This window comes from Lytechinus variegatus, chromosome 3 (genome assembly GCF_018143015.1).
Source record: "Lytechinus variegatus isolate NC3 chromosome 3, Lvar_3.0, whole genome shotgun sequence".
Lineage (NCBI taxonomy): Eukaryota > Metazoa > Echinodermata > Echinoidea > Temnopleuroida > Toxopneustidae > Lytechinus > Lytechinus variegatus.
Window position 1 is genome coordinate 44,487,852 of NC_054742.1, and position 17,200 is coordinate 44,505,051.

The window sequence follows — 17,200 nt, forward strand, 5'->3', positions numbered from 1 at the left end:
ATCCGCTTGCTCGTGTTTATAATTATAGGATTTTATTTTCATTTTTCAACAGTGTGGTATGCATACATTTTGGAAAGGAAATTTAAAAAATGAAATGATCAAAAGATAACATTTTAGATATAATGTGCAATACATATTTTTAAGATATAAATTATAAAAATCATTAGGCGGAACGGAGCTTTTATTTTCCTCGCCCTATCTTGTCACACGAAGGGAGGAACAAAAAAGGTGATATGATTCAACGTGAGTTTGGAACGTATTTGGCAATCTTAGCCGTCGAATACATCAAATTTGTCTTATACATAGCATGCAGCAGAGGTGGATCCAAGATTTTCCAGGGGGGGGGGGCAAATTTTCCAGAAGAAAAATTAGACAAGCAAAAAAAAAGGTTTTCAACAAAAAATAAGGAAATCTCGGCCAAGAAAGAATTTGACAGGCAAAAAAAAAATATAAGGACATTTTGTCCACACAAAAAATTGACCAAAAAGTGTTCACTTTCTAGGGGGGGGGCACTTGTTTTAACGGCATTTTTGTATTTAAAAAAACAATTGTGCCTCTCTAGGGGGGGCGGGCAGGCTTCCCCCCCCCCTGGATCCGCCAGTGGCATACATCATATTTTGGGGACAAACATAAGATTAGAAAACGGATCGACATCCATCATGTCAATAAACAATACTTCTCTCCCTCTGAACTAGGTTAACATTTCAATTAATTCGATCAAATATCATTCAGAGTAAGCTAAATAAATTTAAGTACGTCTTTTTAAAGCACAAGCAAAAGCTAACCAAGCAAAAGATCATGCTTCAGCAATTGGAAAGGACTAAAGAATTGAATTGAAAATGCTTCATTTTCTTCATGTTGCAAAACCTTTGCTATAAATGCTCGAGCCCTTTCATTGCCTTCAGAAAGCAATTGCAAGCTGTTTGAACAATAGCGGCGTCACGCTGATGCGAACACGACTCACAGTAAAAAGCAGGGGTGGTATTCTGAAGTCATTTTATCTTAAAAATATTTTATTTTATCTCTTAAAATGAAATTGGTATTCTGAGATGAGATTTTATCTCTCAGATAAAATTTTAGATTTTATCTTGCGTATAAATTTTATCTTACGTATATACAGATGAAACGCAACAGAACAATGCCTGCGTGCACATACCCATCGCGTATCTGGCCATTGCAACGCAGATGATGTGCTTGCGCCCATGTTACTTTGAAGAAAATATAAAATAAACTTAACAGAGGGTAGAGGCTATTTTATCTCTGCGACGTTGATTTCACCAATATTTCTAGGTGAATTAAACCCAAATGGTCACATGAAAATGAAGAAAAATTATATATTTATTGAGAATAACACCTTAACGTTGTTCCTGTACAATCTGAGAGTATTTCATGAGACTTTTCTTGACCAATATTGTCTTTGAAATGATGCTTGAAAAGATGCGATAGAGACTTCGAAAAAAGATGAGAGTATTGTCCTTTTTGTTAAAAAGAAATGTTCGTAAAGACGCGTAAGCGTATAGTGCAAGCGTATTTGAAGTCAATAAATTGACGCAATCTCACCCCTTTGCCACACCTCCTGGCGGAATGGATTTTAATTGGTTGAGTGATATGAGAGAGCTATAAAAGCGCGTTTCTGATTGGATATTGATTACAAAATAGGTGTGTCTTTCAGAGATAAAATGAAGATAAAATGGTTCTCAGAATACCAATTTCATTTTAAGAGATAAAATAAAATATTTTAAAGATAAAATGACCTCAGAATACCACCCATGATCAAGCAAAAGGTCAAGCTGCTCTGACGAGCTTGAAAAAAAAAACAGAAGCAACTGCCTAAACGCACAAGCGAAATGTTCGCTTTATGCATACGCTTTTTAGCAATAGCTTAAAAATGCTAGCAGTCAGTTAGCGATTACTCTAACTCACAAGTAAAAGCATTTGCTCGCTCTTTGTTATGCACACGGAATAAAAAGCCAAGTAAACGCCTAGCAAAAGCAATTGATACTTTTTATTCATCTGGGGTGGTATTCTGAGATCCATTTTATCTCAGATAAAATAAAATATTTTATCTCCGTTAAAATCAGTGAGATAAAATACCCTTAAAATCTCTCCGAATTGGTATTCTGAGAACCATTTTATCTTCATTTTATCTCTGTAAGACACACCTATTTTTTAATCAATATCCAATTAGAAACGCGCTTTTATAGCTCTCTCATATCACTCAACCAATTAAAATCCATTCCGCCAGGAGGTGTGGCAAAGGGGCCAGATTGCGTCAATTTATTGACTTCAAATACGCTTGCACTATACGCTTGCGCGTCTTTACGGAGATTTCTTTTTAACAAAAAGGACAATACTCTCATCTTTTTTCGAAGTCTATATCGCATCTTTTCAAACATCATTTCAAACATCATTTCAAAGACAGTATTAGTAAAGAAAAGTCTTATGAAATACTCTCTGATTGTACAGGAACAACGTTAAGGTGTTATTCTCAATAAATATATAATTTTTCTTCATTTTTATGTCACCATTTGGGGTTAATTCACCTAGAAATACTGGTGAAATCAACGTCGCAGAGATAAAATAGCCTCTACCCTCTTTTAAGTTTATTTTATTTTTTCTTCAAAGTAACATGGGCGCAAGCACATCATCTGCGTTGCAATGGCCAGATACGCGATGGGTATGTGTACGCAGGCATTGTTCTGTTGCGTATCATTAGTAGATACGCAAGATAAAATTTATACGCAAGATAAAATCTAAAATTTTATCTGAGAGATAAAATCTCATCTCAGAATACCAATTTCATTTTAAGAGATAAAATAAAATATTTTAAAGATAAAATGACCTCAGAATACCACCCCAGGCCCATTGGGTTTCATATTGGAACTGATTAAAATCTCTATTTCAGTATTTCACAAACAACACCACAAACAAACACCATAAACAACAAAACCAGGGACAACTATCTTCAAGGGAGATATTAAAAAAAAATGTCCTCTGCAGAACAAATCTCCCAAATGCCAAAATGACCACGCTGCTTAGTTTCATCCATTGAGTTGTCAAGGAAAACTACAAGGAGACTTCACTAGTATTAGATTAACAGTGTATAATCTGATTTATCTATATTGTAATGGAAGGTGAACTCACCACAGAAACTCATAAAGCAACCTTTATGAGGTCTTCACGAAAGGGCATGTGGAACATTACTGGTCTATTAACAAGGGTGATTGCTCGTGACAATTTTGTATCTGTGAGAGTTGAGTAAATGATGACATGCCTTCTTTAATCAACCTATAAACCGTTTCTTTTATCATTGTTACCACAGCAAAGCTGGACTCTATCACCCCGGAGGCGTTGAGCAAATCACCAAATTGAACCAAATTTACCGAATCCTGAAAATCGCAATATTTTATTTAGTAGAAACCCGCCCACTTTGAGCATAATGTGGACCGTATACATTCGTAATTTTGAAGCTTCGTTATTCCGAAGGTTCGTTAATCCGAACGCAAAATTAGGTTCGTTGTTCCGAAGGTTCGACAATCCGAAAACGAAATAAGGTTCGTTGTTCCGAAGGTTCGTTTATCCGAAAACGAAATGAGGTTCGTTGTTCATTTCGTTTTCGGACTAAAGAACCTTCTAAATCACGAACCTCATTTTGTTTTCGGATTAACAAGCCTTCGGAATTACGAACCTCATTTCGTTTTCGGACTAACGAACCTTCGGAATTACGACTCTCATTTCCTTTTCGGATTAACGAACCTCCGGAATTACGCCCCAAATGTTCGGATTAATGAACCCTTTTTCGTTTTCGGATTAACGAACATCGAGGTATAGGCAATTTAAGTGTTTCGGAAATACGAACCTTCGGAATTACGAAGTGTAACCGATGTGGACTAACCTTTGTGACTATGACTACTTTGGTCAATTAAGAGGCAATGTTTTAACGAAAAATCTTTAGTTTTTATCAGGGACATTCAGGTGGTAATCAATTAATAAAAAAATACATAACAAATGTAAATGAAGGTTGAGGTTGATGAAGAATAAGCCAGTTCGTAGTTCCGTTCTGCGCATGATCAAAAGATTCTACGCATGATCAGAGGAAGGTTATTTGTACTAAAGTGACATGGTGGTTTAAAATCTAATGAGATAAGCACCAACTTCATGTCTTAATTATTCATATATTCTTTTGAATTGTGGTTTTCATTTACATCCACAAAAAACAACAATGCGTCCACGAACGACTGGTATTTCACAGTTTGCCAAGTACATTGAGCAACATGCTATGATATGCATTCAAAGTAGCAACAAAATTACCTTGATAAAGTGTTCATTGGTGTGCTATTCTAGTCACCTGGTCTATTCAATTTCTTCATCCTGCTATGTAAGGCAAGCCTACGTAATATATTGCTTTGAAATCTTAATCAAAGAAATGAAAGGTCATTTGACCAAAATTGTCCATGAAGTAACTACGAACTGGTCTATTATGTTGCATTTGTTTGTGGCATTTTCAGACATTTAACCCTTTGCGTGCTGATGTTGCAATTTTTCACATTCGTACAATTAAATTCAACAGTCGCAATAATTAGTTTTTCCCCTATTTTCAAATTAGATTAGCTGATAAAAGGCAATAGTTCTTGGATAACATCTATATGATAATGATAAGTATCAATGGTGCAATATGGATATTTTGAATTAAAGAAAATGACATGGAAACAATTGTCATTTTTATCCCCAAAAAATTAATTCAGCGTGCAAAGAATTAACAGGCGTATGGCAAAAAAACAACAACACAAAACACACACACACACAAGCACAACATGAAGAGCCTGCCGCAAACTACCTTTTCACTTTATCTATCAATTAATTTCTCCCAAAGTGTATGAATTAGCCTTTGATCAAAATGACCCAAGATTTTTAAGTCTCAGCTCAAATAATTATTGTAATTTGAATTCGGTTTTCTGTGCTAATGAACCCCCCCCACCCCACAAAAATTCCTTATTCATTGGTTTTGTGTTGAGATTAGAAAATAAGAAACACTGAGATTTTCCTTTTTTTAAATGAACAATAAAAATGAATCATATAATTATGACAATGTACAGATAAAAACAGCTATCCAGATTATTATGCAGGTAAATGGATTAAAAACATTCATCGGTTTCGTGTTGAAATTAAAAAGAAACACTGAGAATTTTCCAACTTTTTATAAAAAATGAACAATAGAAATATATTATATAATTATGACAATATACAAATAAACGCTTCATAAGGCAGTGCCTCTAAGAAACAAATTTGGTTGCATAAAGATTGAATTGAAATTCTCTGCGAAAGCGTTATATCAGCTTTCAGCGTGACAGCTTCGGGTAAGATATTATACAGATATTGCCTACCTAGAGTTTGAATATAACATTTCCTCTCCCCGATGGAGTTATATTTTTCCCAAGGGAATATATTTTGCCCGAAGCGCGCAGCGCTGAGGGAAAATATTATCCCGAGGGAAAAATATAGCTTCGGAGGGGAGTTGAAATGTTATTTATTAAAACGATAGACCAGGCAATATCTGTTATATTATATAGTATATGTGGATTCGCCATCAGAAATTGCATTCATCATCTGGTTAAAGAGCGAAATTCTTGCTACAGCTCTGATCCGTCTACGTCATAATAGATTTTTTTTTTGAAAATACATCAAGCGCGTTCTTCATGCAATCGACGCGTTAACACTAGCGCGTACATCAAATAAACTATCTTGTTGCGCAACTTGTATGCAGCGAGTGACGTCACCTTAGGTGATATAACGCCGCAATTGAAAATACTACGCAGTATATTCCCTGAGGTGACGTCAAAACCTAGAATATAACAAATGCGATCCTCGCAGCTATGGTCACGTGATGGCGTATTGACCTATCACTGATTCGAATCTACATAGCCTATGTAATATAAGCATTTAAAGGAAATTTCGATTTTACAAAGAAAAATGTGAGTCTGAGAGACACATCGTAACTTGATTCACTATTACATCGTAAAGACCTCATTCTCCTTAAATTGATAATAAAAAAATGAAGAGTTTAGTTGCAAAAGGGGTTAGGTCCATTTTGGACCATTCCGAGAAAAAACATGTTTTTATTCTCACTTATTGCAATTTTCTTATGAGAAACTAAATTGTCATGATGTACTACCCTATCATATGAACATAAAATTGGGTAAAAAAGAAATCTACCCGTCTTCAATTTTTTCTTTTTATATATGTTTAAGTTATATTTGTGGACCTAACACCTTTTGCAAGAAAACTGAAATGGATCCAATCTCTTTTATAACAAAAGTGATTTTTCTTTGCCACTTTCATTCACGTTTTCATTTGAATTTCAAATTTTCTTGGTATCATCAGAGCGACTAAAAATGTAGAGGTTTGGAGACAAAGGACAATAAAATTCATGAAAATGGACCTAAACCCCTTTTGACAAATGAGTTCTTCGGAGGAGATTTGTTGCAAAAGCGGTTAGGTCCACTCCAATAAAATCATATTTTTAATTCTCCAATATTGCAATATTATTATGCGAAACTTAATTTTAATGATACCCTACCACGAGAACATAAAATTGGATATAAAAGAATTCCCCTTGTCTCCATATTTCCTAAGATAATATTCTTTTCCAAAAAAAAATATGTGTGGACCTAACCCCTTCAGCAACCAAACTGAAATGGACCTGAACTCTTTTGAAAAAAAGGTTATATTTTTCTTTGCCATTTTAGTTCACTTTTTAATGGGAATTTCAACTTTTCTTTGGTATCATCTTATAGAGGTACTAGAAATCGGGAATCTATGCATTGAGACATAAAAATCAAATTTGATGAAAAATGGACCTAACCCTTTTTGCAAGTGCGCTCTTCAAATAGCCATTTCAAAATTTGGAATGCCTTTCTTTCTACCTTGTCGTGCTTGTGCGCTCGTTTGGAGATGCTTCTTTGAAAATTACAAGACAGTTAGCTGCAACCATTAAGCAATTCACCTTTCATTAAATGAATCCAAACCGATATTAGTTTGGTCAAAACTGTGTCACCTGGTAGATAATTGACACTACGGTTATATCGAACAGTGACTACATCAGTCGTCGCAAATTATCGAGTAGAGTTTCGAAAGGTGTAAAAGATTTCTATTTCTACACAATCAAAGAAGAAAAGGAGCACTGTAAAGTTTGATGTCGAAACACGAGTGAAATTTTAAGTTGTACACTTTTCTTCAGTTTTAGGTTATTTGTGCCGAGTGAAGAGATTAATGTTACTTCAACAAACAATCACGACTCAATGACGCTATACATACCTTTATCTTGACATTCGGGGTTCTCATTGAAAAATCCACAGAAGGGGCTATCCAGCGGAGGGGACGTGGCTCCCCTGGCCATAAAATTGTTCTGTTAGGAGTCGGAGTGTAGCGAAGTCCCGTCGCCGTTACGTAAAAGTTACCAACAATCTTGAAAACGATAAACATAAAAACAAATGTGATCACTATGCATAACACTGGTTTCTAATGAGGTTTTAAGTTTCAAATATGAGCTAAATCCATATAAAATAATAAAATGAACATTCATAAATCATAAAATTAACTGCTAGATTGTTGTAAACATGATTTATACAAAGCATGTTTACAACAATGTAGAAGTTTATTAACAGTGGATAGGGAAAGTCTCATTTTAAAAAATAAAAAGTCGATTAGTCAAAAGTGTATTTTTTGGTAATGAAACAATTCTTTATATAGATTAAAATAACAATTATTTTCTACTATGTTACGTTTTTCTGCTTTCGTTTCCTTCTTTTTAGCTTTATTCATTTATTTATTAATTTTGTTATTGTTGGATAATGGATACCATTATGCCACTCATCGGCAACGTGACTCTGACGTCACCTTTTGTGGATGCAGCTGTGATTACATGCGTTTGCGTGTAGAAAGTCATAATATTTTCTTGTTTTACAGTTCAAGAATTCAAATAATTTTAGACGGTTTGCAAAGAGAAATGTCTTTTGAATTATCTAGTGCTTAAATCAAGTTTAAGCCATAGCCTTACACAATATTTTTTGTGAGTTTTTTTTCCCCTTTTTTTTGTTTGCCTCTTATAACCACAAATGCTATGTCGGGTAAATGCGAACTCATGCAGATACGGATGAAAAGCTGTGCCAAATAAGCAACAATTAAAACCTGACCAAAAATAAGTTCTTGAGCTTGGGTTTAAATAATATTGGCAGGAATACTCTAAATGTTGTTTCCTGTAATAAAGATTGTAGTTAAAATGTTAAATTCGTTATTTGAAAAAACAATAAAAATAATTATTGTCTTCATACAAACGCATTTAATCTTAACTCCGACTAAACAGGATAAAAGTCATATAACATGAAAGCGAAATGAAACCCGTTATCTAGAATCACGAATTAGAGTGTTTATCAAGCAAAATACCTATATAGCTGGTAAGCAGTGAAAATGCATGAAACTCGCGTTGATAAATTCTGATTCTTCACAGCAATCCAATAATTTATACAGTCAGACTGCAGAGCCCTATGCTAATGAGCAGATAGGACAGATTCATCCAAATACATTGTGTTTGAATCCTCCTCCATGAAAAATCTCGCGAATCATGATATTTTCTTTCTCTAAGAACTTACTTACTTTATCCTCAAGTCAAATTAAATATCACTGCACAATTGGACAGAGTAAGTGTTTCTCTTTTATATTGGCCATTCATTTTGTATAAAATATTTTGATAAATAAGTGAATTTCAGGTCTGAAAATGTGCATCAAATATAAATTTTCCTCCTCTGTTTTCTTTTGCATACTGTGCAGACTTTTTATTTTGAGCCTCGAAAATAATTATTTATATCATCACAAAGCTGAATTTCTGTAATTTCTCACAATGTCAATCTTAATATGCGGCACCTTTTAATCGGGTCAAGATCACACTTTTCCCATCAAGGCACAAGACGAGATTTCAAAAATTTTGGAGCAGCATGAAATCTAGAGTTCTGATTGGCTGGATAAGGCTTCAAAACAACAAGCGCGGGTAATTTGTTGAGATTACCAAATGGGGAGTGTGACCTTGCCGTGAACCCAGCTCTTGAACCGTTGAGTGTGTGGTCTCTTCGACCAATCAGAGTGCAGTATTCTTGTTTCAAGCCGCTTAATGAACTTGACCAATGAAAGTGTGATCTTGACCCGAAACCTATACAATTTCAAAGCATAGATATTCAGCTTTATCGTGATCAAAAATCATATGGACTCAAACAAAGGTAAAGTATAAAAACAAAAAATTGTCAGGTGAAAATAATTGTTTTGTAGCATATTTCAGATCAAAATGTTCACCTACATTACAAAATCTTTAAATACATTCTGAAATAATGATTCTTCTTCTTTGCAATGATAAAACTTACCATGAAATTTGATGTATACTTAGAGCAGCAATGACAGAATTTAAAAAAAAATGTGTTTCGGTCCGCATCAAGCTCATTAGATATGCAAAACCTCTCTAATCATGAATAATACTTGGATGAAAGAAGCCACTAATTTGAGACCTGCCTACTGACCCTATAGTTGTTTCGGCTTCTGATATATTTTAAAAACTATACATGTTAACATTTTTTTAGTTAAAACCTTTGGCGACCTTTTAAAATATGATCGTAGATCTTCACTATTTCACTGTGTAAATAATAGGATATCAGAACATGAAATATTCAAATAGATGCTGTCATAGTACTTATATACACACATATATATATATATATATATATATATCATATCATATTCACATGTGTAAAGTTTATGAGGGTTTCAATCTAAAGAAAAAAGGTATAGCTTTAAATCTCATTTTTCATTATTTTGGAGCTCTCTTGAAAGCCCTCTTTCTGGCATCTCCAAACGAGAAACCACAACAAATGCAGAGAGGTTGTTCTCCTTCTCATGAGACAACGACGAGTGATAAATGGTGCTCATCCTCAATGAATAAAAGACAAAGAAACTGGTGTAATTAGGAGAGCGGATGGGGATATAAGACAGCCGACGGTTAGATGTAATTTTCATCAATTGAAAGATGCAAAAGGAGAGGAATAATTTATTGGCACCAGTGGAGACGAAAAGGAAAACTGTCCAATACATTGATTGTGTTTGGTGTAATAAAAGCAGCGGCAGACTTATTGCTCTTAAAGATGTAGATGTATAGAGAAAGTGGGAGATAGCTTTTAGAGAAAAACAGCAACGAGTGGTTGTTTATAAATGAGCATGGAAACGAAACATGAACAGCTGTAGGGTGGTCTAGTCGAAGTAGTAGTGATAGAAGTAGTAGAAGTAGAAGTAGTACTGTTGGTGGTGGAATAATAAGTAGTGGGGGTAGTAGTAGTAGCAGCAGCAATAGTAGTAGTAGTATAGTAGTAGTAGTTGTTGTAGTAGTAATAGTAGTAGTAGTAGTAGTAGTAGTAGTAGTAGTAGTAGTAGTAGTAGCAGCAGCAATAGTAGTAGTAGAGTAGTAGTAGTAGTAGTTGTAGTAGTAATAGTAATAGTAGTAGTAGTAGTAGTAGTAGTAGTATATAGTAGTAGTAGTAGTAGTAGTAGTAGTAGTAGTAGTAGTAGTAGTAGTAGCAGCAGCAATAGTAGTAGTAGTAGAGTAGTAGTAGTAGTAGTAGTAATAGTAATAGTAGTAGTAGTAGTAGTAGTAGTAGTATATAGTAGTAGTAGTAGTAGTAGTAGTAGTAGTAGTAGTAGTAGTAGTAGTAGTAGTTGTAGTAGAAGTAGAAGTAGTACTTTTGGTGGTGGAATAGCAAGTAGTGGGGGTAGTAGTAGTAGTAGTAGTAGTAGTAGTAGTAGAAGTAGTAGTAGAAGTAGTTGTAGTAGAAGTAGAAGTAGTACTTTTGGTGGTGGAATAGCAAGTAGTGGGGGTAGTAGTAGTAGTAGTAGTAGTAGTAGTAGTAGAGCAATATCAGAAACAATAGAATACATAGTATTGCTGGAAATTTTAATATTGGGTATGACAAATCAAAACAATAATAATCAAAGTTGCAATATTTTTCTTACCTCGAAAGTACCATTTTCCGTATCTGTCATATCCCATAGGGTGTATTCAGAATCACGATCACCATTTTCATTAATCACAACCTGTCCATATAGCCCTATAAGATACATGACAGGTAAAGAAAAAATGACAGTGAATTCAATGTTCCCCTTTCTTAAATCAATATACATGTTTATTTTATCTTATTGACACATAACTTTGACAAAATGTCCAAAAATGTTACTAGGATGACTTTAGACCTTTAAAAAGCAAACAAATTCTTATTCATGTAACAAATGAATAAAAGAATAAGAAAAAAGGTTGCAATACACAGAGCGGTAGAAACACGTGTGATATTTTGATGACATTTTCTGGAGACAAACTATGCCAATTACTGTAAGTTTACACAGATCAGGGATATTTACATTTTTCCTAAACGGCCTGACATCAATTTTAAGGTTCGACACAAGTTGAAGACAAGTGTGATATTTACCAAATTACTGCCAACTTTCATTGTGTCAATCAAAGTAAGACTGTAAATATTTCGAGACGGTTTATAGCTACAAAAGAATCATCAGTATTAATGACAAAGTTTCAGATCATAAGTAACTAAATAAATTGGTATTGAGGCCCTTTATGATACGTCTTTTTATTATCTAATAAATACTCTTTTATTGAGTTTCCTATCCAAATCTATGGCTCAATGTGAATCACGCTTTGGCTGGGATTCGAACCCACGGCAATCTGTTTCAAAGGCAAGAGCAAGAATTACCAGATCAGAAATCATGATGACTATGTGCCTCTCTTCCTTAAATTGGTTCTCTAATAATATTTCAAAAAATTTAGTATGATTTAACGATCAAACGTCCATTTTTCTTAAATCAACGATTCATAGAATTTGAGTTTGACAACAATTTTTCTTGGAAACAGTTACATGGCAGACGTTGTGAATATGCAAAAGGAGGGCTTATAATGTTGCCATGTCCCGCTTTCCTTTATATTACCATTTTTTATATGTTCTATGTGCTTTCCTTGTCACAAAATAAGTTTCAGCGATGATTATCTTACACAATATATCAGTAAACACATATTTTTTTTTACATTTCATCGATGGCACAATTTTAAATAAAAATATAAATGGAAACTGGAGAAGGCATAATCAGCTCATTCGTTGCACATCCATGATGACATGTATATAACTGTTAACCAACCTAATGCAAGACTTTATCATTACTTTGTTTTTCCGTCCAACTTTTATCATATTTTCAGTGTTTCCTTCGTGAAATTTCATTTTATATGTTCAGGCATACATTTTTAGCATTAAACACCAAACCCTTTTATAATAGATGTCTTTCCTCATCACTGATATACATTGTACGGTGTTTTTTTTTTCGTTTTCAAGATCTTATTATTTCTCAACTCTCCATAAGTATCACATGCACAGATACATTGTAATTAAAAAATACCATACATTTCAAACGAATCCAAATAAATAGTTCATTATATTTTTGTGTTTATTTTACTTCCGAATCAGATATCTAAAATATGTACAACAAGAACAATAAAAGATAGCAATAGGATGATGTATTTGGTGAATGTGTTAACGATAGATTATATTGCACACGGAGTTAAACTGTATTTGACATGCCAAAATATTAGCCTATTCTAAGGCAGTTCTTCAATACAATTTAGAGCATTGTGACCCTAAAACGTGACAAATTGGATCATACTGTTAATCAAAGTTTACATTATTGACCTGTCAATATTTGACAATTTATTCAATCGGAAGAAAGGGAAAAGTGATTGCTCAAGGATCGTTCAATGAAATCAAAGCTTTAATTGAAAATGAAATAAGATTGATTAGGTCTATTAACTTAGACTGGTACGATACATCACACTTTTTTGTAACAAATATAACATGTTTCTCACAAGCGTGTAATGGCATCGAATTTCAGCATGACACTCAAAGTCATTCAAAATAATTCAAATATAATATTGCTAGTGCAAAGAAAAGTGAAAATAACAATGTCTGCCTGCGAGACATCATCTTATTTATAATTTTCCAGTTTTTATACGCAACTTATTGGCATCGAACAGCACGTTTCATACTTTACATCAGACACCAGATGAGGGGAAAACCTTGTCAACGTTAGTTTTAAAATCGATCAATCAGTAATGTACATTATTTTTAACAGTCGTGGGGAAACACGTTGTGCCATCACCCTACTCTATCATTTACTTTACATCTCTTTTTTTAAACAAGTTTTTGAAGAGAATTTCCTGCCCACTTCTTTACCACAGCATATATAACATTTTACTTGTTTGCTAAACCATCTCGTTAGTCCGGTAGCATAGCCATATATCATTGATAGTGGAGCAGGGGCGGCAGAGCGACGTTGAAAGTGGGAGGGGGGCACGGGGAAAAGGGCACCTATTCTTTCGAAAAGGACACTATCTTTAAAAAATGACTCATCTACAGTGGCGTAATGAGCCAAATATTTTGAGGGGGCTTAATGTCACATCACGTACAATTTATAAGAAGTTGCGAGCAAGCGAATCGAGTGAGGACAATGTTGACATTTTTTTATGACAAAAATCCAATTTTGTGATAGATTTTGACATAATATTCAGAAAATAATATCATATTCAACCTTCTCTCTTCTCTTTTCTTCCTTTTCCATTTTTTTTTCTTGGTCGTGATTTTTTTTTGGGGGGGGCAAGAGCTCCCAAGCCCCCATATGTGCCCCTACTCACTTCACTCACGAGGGATTTTTGTATATTTTTTCCTTTATAAGCAGTAACATAAAAAATGAGGATATTGTTTTCTTGTTTCAAAGGGACACTCATTAACACAAAAAAGGTCCTTCTTAGGTGAAAGGGGCATAGAACACACTCATGAGGGACACTTTTCTTGGGTAAAAAGGGGCACTGATACGAGAAAGGGCACTTACAAGAAGGCAAAGGGGCACTTGTTCACACGTAAAACGGGTCCAAAGGTGAAAAGAGCACATTTGGCAATGATACGAGAAATGGCACTTGCTAACACGTAAAACATGTCGTTTTCAGATGAAAGAGGCACAGGACACGTTCGTGAGGGGGCATGTTGCTTGCGTAAAAAGGGCACTTATACGAAAAGGGCAAATGTTAATGCATATAACGGGTCCTCCTCAGGTGAAAGGGGCACAGTAAACGTTCGTGTGGGGGGCATTTTTCTTGTGTCAAAAGGGCACTTTATCAGTGCTTCAGAAAGTGGAGGGGAGGGGCACCGTGCATGCCACTCGCCCCCAAGACCGCCGCTCCTGTAGTGGGGAACCATCTAAATATAATCTCGCCTCCACCCTTAATCTAAAAATCATGGAGCCACGTCGCTAAGGAGTACCTCAATTCGAAGGGAGTGGGGGTCCATGGTTTCAGCTATAATGTTATATTTACCTTCGAATGTTCTATTCCACATCCTATGTGTCACGGCGTGACCATCGTATACGTCTCCTCCTTCCGCTAACGTTTCGTTGATTGCTAATGAGTACAGGATCATGACGTCATAGAATGCTGACGCTAGAAATATATGCTACGAATGAGGTAAAAATACATTTAAAGATTTACTTGCATACATACACGAAAATACGCACATAATCTAGAAAACGAAACCACCCATACATACACTCACGCGTGCACAATCATTTTTTTCTCCCTCATAAACCACACAAAAAGTAGCCACCTTTCAAATGGATGAAATTAAAGTGATGGTTCAGGCTGGAGATATTTATCTCCCGAAATAGAATAAAATTCACGAAGCAAAATGCTGAAAATTTTATCAAAATCGGATAACAAATAATGAAGTTATTGAATTTTAAAATTTGCATTATTTCGGTAAAACAGTTCTAGGCATATCTTTATGAAAATTTATTAGGTGTGCTGATGATGTCATATCCCCACTTGTTCCTTTGCATTTTATTGGGTTTATTTAATTGTTTTCTACCAAGAACTCAAACAAGTGGATTGACAACTGATTTAGTTATTTATGACCGCAACTATGTATGAAAAAATGAAACATTTATGATTTCATGTAATAACATAAGAAAAGGGAAAGTGGGGATGTGACATCATCAACCCACCTAATGAATATTCATGAGATGTGCATTAACTGTTTTCACAAAATATTGATTAACTTTAAAATTCAATAACTTCATTATTTGTTATCCGATTTCGTTCATTATTTGTTATCCGATTTTGATGCAATTTTCAGCATTTTGCTTTGTGAATTTTACTCTGTTTATTTAGATATAAATATTTTCAGCCCGGACGATCCCTTTAACGTCAAACCCTGGTACCACCTCAGTGTTCAGCGCAAAGTGTAGGAATAAGCTTGGATTTCATTTTCATTGAGAATAGTGCGGATCAAATATTAATATATTTCTTTGAAAGTGTCGGATTTCATCTATGATGGGTAATGTATTTACGTCTTGCAGTCATGTCAGTACAATAGCTGAGCAGCTGCCTATACAGAAAATACTTCATCGAACGCTGATGGTAAGATGATAATCAATAGTTTCGCAAGACTAGACGAATGGAAGTGAATTATCTCCATTGGTGTATATTACTTAGACCTATGGGTCCATTTACTTAAGTGGAGATTTAATTTAATCAGGTCAAAATATCAACAAACGCAGAATTAAAGAAGTTCGACTGACTCAATGAGATGGAAGTTCTTTCATTATGACTCCAATATTAATACCTCAGTCACATTTGCTTTACGGCGGCCCTACGGCGAGTCGAAAACAGCCCTTTTTAAACATTTTTGCACCAGCTTCATATAGGTGGATGAATTAAACAGTAAATTTAATAGCAAACACATACAAAGAGACCAATATCGGAGACAAAATGTTAAGAAAAAGGTATGGAAACAAAGAAGGAAGTAAATGTAAAAGGTTTGTTTTTAATCTTGCAGTGTAAAGAAATATACGGATAGATATTAATGGAATAAGAGATCTAGAAGCAGTGATAAAGAAGGGGAAATGATTGACAGAAAAATCATAATGGGGGAAAACATGCACAAAATGTCAATATGACCGCTCTATAAAAATATTGTTTTACAAAGATCATGAAAGATGGACATAATATCTTGTGATTTCCTTTAACCTCGTTAATGTATGGTATCTTTGAAAATGAAATCACTGGCCTTGATTTCACTTATGTATGGTGTGCATTTGGGAAAATCAATTGGAAAGTTGAATAGGCTTACAGCTTGCCTGCTTTCCCAGAACCATAAAAAAAAGATACGCTATCAAAGGAAAATCATCTAAGACATAATTGTGAAATTGCAAAAATAAATCAGTGTCCTTAGAAGTAGGAATGCGTGCTGATGCTGATAGCAAAGAGACAAACATGAAAGATGAGGGAGAATCCGTGCAAACAATGTCTTACCGAGCTTTGATCGTGATCCATTGTGATATTATAGTTCATCTCTCGTCTCAAAATAACCTCCTTCTCAAAATCTTTATAAACAGAGGAGGTTGGTTCGAATACCCGAATCGTCATCAGAGCTTCGTAGGCTTGCTTTGCCTGATCATCGCGACCATCTCCCTGTGGAAAGAGGTTTGCCAATCAACATAATGAAAAGAAAACACATCCAATGCTCTTAGTTAACTAGTCATTATATTGATAATGATGATGACAATGGAAATCAGAGTAGTAATGATAAAAGTATTGCTGATAATGATAATACTTTTGATGATAATGATAACTATCTTGTTAATGAGGATGATAATGATATTGATAATAATAATAAAAATGATAATAGTAAAAGCTTAATGATTATAGAATAACAATGATGATAATGAAATTCCTTAACTTAAATTTCATTCAACCAAGTACCCATATAAGCCATGTTACATATTTCCATCGATGCTAAAGCTGTAAAATTCCCCTCCCTTTTTCATACAAATACTTTGTATGGTTATATGTCAACGTATGTTTTTCCTTGTTTACACGCTGCATCGGCTCGCGGAGCAAACTTGCTTTTTTATGTTTGTAAATGTGATAAACTTGCACCGACTCGCGGGGCCGAAACGGCAATTTTGCTCCGCCAAAATAGTAGGATCAGAACCGCGAGCTGGTGCAGACACGGCAATTTTTCTCCGTGTAAACACGAAGTCAAGTCTGCACCGGCAATTTAGTGCG

At 34.7% G+C, this 17,200-nt stretch overlaps 2 protein-coding genes across 2 annotated transcripts in view; both read right to left on the reverse strand.

Moving 5' to 3' along the window:
• LOC121411128 (atrial natriuretic peptide receptor 2-like) overlaps positions 1-7,383 on the reverse strand; it is a 43,017-nt gene extending 35,634 nt beyond the window's left edge. Inside the window, exon 1 of the mRNA XM_041603658.1 lies at positions 7,315-7,383. The gene's annotated coding sequence lies outside the window, so the exon portion shown is untranslated. The remainder of the gene's footprint in view (positions 1-7,314) is intronic.
• The window catches only part of LOC121412035 (atrial natriuretic peptide receptor 3-like), a 30,628-nt gene continuing 20,227 nt past the window's right edge, over positions 6,800-17,200 (reverse strand). The window contains exons 3-7 of the mRNA XM_041604946.1: positions 16,445-16,603; positions 14,453-14,588; positions 11,044-11,138; positions 7,315-7,464; positions 6,800-6,814 (exon numbers count right to left, since the gene is read on the reverse strand). Coding sequence (XP_041460880.1) covers positions 6,800-6,814; positions 7,315-7,464; positions 11,044-11,138; positions 14,453-14,588; positions 16,445-16,603 — 555 coding nt within the window. The remainder of the gene's footprint in view (positions 6,815-7,314; positions 7,465-11,043; positions 11,139-14,452; positions 14,589-16,444; positions 16,604-17,200) is intronic.